The following is a 4,876-nucleotide window of genomic DNA, read 5'->3' on the forward strand; positions in this document are numbered from 1 at the left end:
ACGCTTGCTTTGCACGGCAGCATTACAAAAAGTCAATAATGATATAGTATCAAGCATGAAACTTCCAGGTTCCAACCAGAGCAACCTGATGATGCTACATACATATCCCTAAAGAAAACTTAGCAGCCCTTGTCGTTAATCGAAGATAAACATCTATCGCTGTCACCATATATGACGATGAGGGCATCAGGCAGGCGGCTAATTTCCCAACCGTTGACCCGTGCAACTGGCAAACCAAACCAACATACATATAGACAGGATGTTCATATGTGGACGCCATTGCAAGAACACAAGAATAAGGACTAAAGCTTGCCAAAAAAATTCTAGCTCGTCACTCGATGTCCTTGAATAAGAGCTTATAAGGTTCCCAGCAGAAAAAGAAAGAATAAGAGCTTAAGGTATGCGGAAAAGAAAAAGAAAAAAGCTTGACAGTAAGGTATAATGGTTGTCACCAACAAACCTTCTGTTGCCAGCCGACCCAATCATTCTTTGGCATCTCTAAATATTCTAGTTCAATCAGTGACACTTCCACTGGCATGGCCAAAAGCCCAAAAGCCGGTGGCCGGCCTATGGGGTCAACCCCTACTGAAATCCTCCAAACATGATGTATTTTCATGGAAACATGAACATACACAACAAGATTTGCAGAAACTTGAGAGGTCAACGGTGTTTCCCCCCGATAAAACACTTTGCGTCTCGACGCTCTAGTTGGGTCAATGCCGTCACAGGTAGCTACTGTGGGAGAGGTAGAAGAACACCGGTGACCTGATGTAACTGACACGTAAGTACTAGCATGCTTGATTGCTTCCCTTGTCCTGACATATAAATTCTAGCATGCTTGATTGCTTCCCTTGTCGATCGATCAACCAGAAGATCTCACATTCATGATGGCGAGATTCGCCAATCTGGCGCTCCTTTCCCTGATCTCTCATCTACTGCTGCGCTCCTGTGCGTCCGCTGCGGCACCATCGGTACAGCACACGCTGGGCACCGGGTTATCCCTGTCGGTGGAAGACCACGAGCGGCCGTTCCTGGTGTCACCGGACGCCACCTTCTCCTGCGGTTTCCTCCAGGCCGGCGACAACGCCTTCTACTTCTCCGTCTGGTTCACCGCCGCCAAGAACCGGACCGCCGTCTGGACGGCCAATCCTGGCGCCCCGGTGAACGGCCGGGTTTCCAGCATATCCTTCAGCCCCGAAGGCCAGCTGGCGCTCGCCGACGCCAACGGGACAACTGTGTGGAACAGCAAGACCGGCGGCAAGAGGCACCTCACCGTCTCCCTCCGCGACACCGGGAATCTTCTCATCGCCGACCCGTCCACCGGCCGCGCCGTCTGGCAGAGCTTCGACTGGCCGACGGACACCCTGCTCCCGTCGCAGACGCTGTCCAAGGACAAGAAGCTCGTCGCCGGCTACTACGCCCTCTACTACGACAACGACAACGTGCTGCGCCTCCTGTACGACGGCCCCGAGATCGCCAGCATCTACTGGCCGAACCCGGACCATAACGTGTTCGACAACGGCCGGACAAACTACAACAGCTCACGGATGGGCGTCCTCGACGACACCGGCGTATTCGTCTCCAGCGACAACCTGCGAGTCGAGGCCTCCGACCTGGGCGCCGCCGGCGTCAAGAGACGGCTAACTATCGAGCAAGACGGAAACGTGAGGATCTACAGCCTGAACGCGGCCGGAGGATGGACGGTCACGTGGGCGGCGCTAAAGCAGCCGTGCTCCGTCCACGGGCTGTGCGGCAAGAACGCCCTCTGCGAGTACCAACCGTCCCTCCGATGCTCGTGCGCGCCGGGGTACGAGATGGTCGACCGCCACGACTGGAGAAAGGGCTGCAAGCCTACGTTCAGCCTCCCCACCGGCACCACCAACTGTAGTGAAGCTCCGGCGTCGGAGCGGTTCACGTTCGTCCAGGTGGCAGCAACCGACTTCTACGGCTACGACCTCGGGTTCAACCAGTCCGTCACCTTCGAATACTGCAAGAGCATGTGCTTGAAGATGTGCTCCTGCGCCGCCTTCGCCTACAGGTTGGATGGCCGGGGCAATTGCTTCCCGAAAGGCGTCCTGTTCAACGGCTACACGTCGCCGGCGTTCCCTGGAAACATATATCTCAAGGTGCGTAGCGATCTCAACCTCAACGCCACGGCGCCGCAGCTGTCGGTACAGGCCACGGGCCTCGCCTGCAATCGTAACGGTTCTCGTACCGCCATCGTCCCACGATACGCGGACACGTACGGGACACCTACCCGCGGCACAAAATGGTCCTACTTTTTTGGGTTCGCCGCGGTGCTGGGATTTCTCGAGCTTCTCTTCGTCGCCACGGCGTGGTGGTTCCTGTCCAGCCAGGAGAGCATGCCCAGCTCGCTGCAGGCAGGCTACAGGCTGGTCATGGCGACCCAGTTCAGGAGGTTCACCTACCGGGAGCTCAAGAACGCCACTGGGGACTTCAACGAGGAGCTCGGCCGCGGCGGCTCCGGCGTGGTGTACCGCGGTGTGCTTGATAAGACCACCGTGGTGGCGGTGAAGAAGCTGACAAACGTGGTGCAGGGCGAGGAGGAGTTCTGGGCAGAGATGACGGTGTTCGGGAGGATCAACCACATCAATCTGGTGAGGATCTGGGGGTTCTGCTCCGAGGGCAAGCACAAGCTGCTGGTGTACGAGTACGTGGAAAATGAGTCACTGGACAGGCACCTGTTCGGCAAGGACATCGGCAAGTCACTGGCGTGGAGCGAGCGATTCAAGATCGCGCTTGGCACGGCCAGGGGCCTAGCCTACCTTCACCATGAGTGCCTCGAGTGGGTCATCCACTGCGACGTCAAGCCGGAGAATATCCTTCTAACACGCGACCTCGACGCAAAGATCGCCGACTTCGGGCTGGCCAAGCTGTCCGGGAGAAACACCATTGGCAATGGCAAGGTCGCCGACACCGGCGTGCAGCTCTCCCACATGAGGGGGACGGCGGGGTACATGGCACCGGAGTGGGCGTTGGGCCTGCCGGTCGACGCCAAGGTCGATGTGTACAGTTACGGCATCGTGATTCTAGAGATCGTGATTGGGAGCAGGATATCTGCCCAGACGACCACGGACGGCGGGGAGCGGCTGGAGATGTGGCAGATCGCGCAAGCGCTGAAGCAGGTGGTGGCAAGTGGAGACATCATGTCATTAGTGGATAGCAGGCTGAACGGGCAGTTCAACCCTCGGCAGGCCATGGAAATGGTGAAGATCTCCTTATCTTGCATGGAGGAGAGGAGCAACAGGCCGACCATGGATGACATCTCTAAAGCTCTTACAGCGTGCGATGACGAGGACGAGCACCCTGCGTACTTGTCGTAACTTTGGTTTCATGCTCGATAGTCGATTCCCGCGTCTCTACCATTGTCATGTTGTTCTCGCTATATTGTTGTAGCGTGTAATTTGAACTTCCATTGCGCCATTTCACGAAAAAATGTAACTCTAGCCTGCTATGAATCAGATACCGGCTTGGAGCCTCCTTTTTTTTTAGAACGAAGGCTCAAGAAAAGCCCGACTTTGAATTAACAAGGCCATCAACCGAGTAGGAGTACAAGACTGCAAATTACAACACGAAAGAAAAAGGAAACCGGAAATAAAGATACAATGTGCTCAGTAGAACAACTCGAAGGCAAAGAGCACACCACTCTTGCCATCGAACGCCGCAAAGCCGAAACTAGCTAACCTACTGAGGCGACGAGAGGAGGACACCACCATGCATATTTTGTGTCGTTGACTTCCACCAAAGGACCAAACAGGGGCAACACGTGATCTGACTCCGTCGCCGCAAAGGGCCCCTACCCTTCCACCCAGGCTCGACGGGTGCCGCACCGGCGGCCGATGAAGTGGTTCACCCTAGAACCCAAATCAAAGTGCCCAACCTACCAAAGGAGAGGCACAAGGAACATACCCACATGAAATAGAGAACCGACCACCCAATTGCCGTCGTCGGCAGCAGCAAGGCAGAACACCGAACGAGAGTTATCAAACAAAGGCGATGAAACCTCAGAGAAGGCCAAAAGGATGCAACACCATGCCCCCGGTCAAGGATAGGAATCGCCAACGCCGAGGCCTACCGCCAGTATTGAGGCAGCGACCCCAATCCCCTCATACCAGCGGCCAGAACCCTCCACGTCTGGACTAGAGTAGGATGCCGAAGATGAGATCAGGCCACCACATGCCGCCATCGAACCAGACCCAACTCCACCACCACTCGAGCCATCCCCGGACAATACCTTCAGGAAGGAACACGCCACCAAAATGTCGTTGTCCCCAGGAAAAAGGGGCATGAGGCTTTCACCTGAGCTCTTGGGTGGGGTGGAAGGAAGAGGAATCCCACTGAAGCCTCCAGCAAGGGAAACGACGCACAAAGGCAAGGTCTTCGGTGTGGCAGTCGCGCCGGCCAGGGGTTTCCCCTGGATCTGCACCCACCCATCAGATTTGCGCATCCAACGTCCGAGAATCGGTGACCAGAGCCGCCAGGGAATGAGATCGACGCGAATCGGGGTAGATCAAAGTTGAGGACGCCTCTTCTCCATGGCACATCCGAATTGCAAGGAGCCGCCGCAACAGCAGACGCCTGTAGCCTCCGCGCGCCCGCACGACCAGGGAAGCAGCTCACCTGCACCCGCCGACGGCGCCCATCGCAGAGGGCACGTCGCGCACCATCGCCCGGGGCCGATACACGGGGTGGAGTCACCGAGATCCCCACCACCACCTTCATCAAAGCCGCGCGAGCGCGCCGAAGGGCTCCTCTGGCGACAACGGAGGGGTGGGGAAGGGAGGGGGCTAAACTGCGGTGGCTAGGGTTGGCCCCCCGAGTTGCCTTGGAGGAGAAGACGCGCACGCGCACGCGG

At 56.9% G+C, this 4,876-nt stretch overlaps 1 protein-coding gene across 1 annotated transcript; it reads left to right on the forward strand.

The window, feature by feature from the left end:
• Positions 1–572: 572 nt before the first annotated feature.
• Positions 573–3,512, forward strand: LOC123065515 (putative receptor protein kinase ZmPK1). The gene has a single exon (XM_044488777.1). The coding sequence runs from the start codon at positions 885–887 to the stop codon at positions 3,342–3,344; it is 2,460 nt and encodes an 819-aa protein (XP_044344712.1). The 5' UTR covers positions 573–884; the 3' UTR covers positions 3,345–3,512.
• The last annotated feature ends 1,364 nt before the right edge of the window (positions 3,513–4,876 follow it).

Source organism: Triticum aestivum, chromosome 3B, assembly GCF_018294505.1.
Source record: "Triticum aestivum cultivar Chinese Spring chromosome 3B, IWGSC CS RefSeq v2.1, whole genome shotgun sequence".
Classification (NCBI taxonomy): Eukaryota; Viridiplantae; Streptophyta; class Magnoliopsida; order Poales; family Poaceae; genus Triticum; species Triticum aestivum.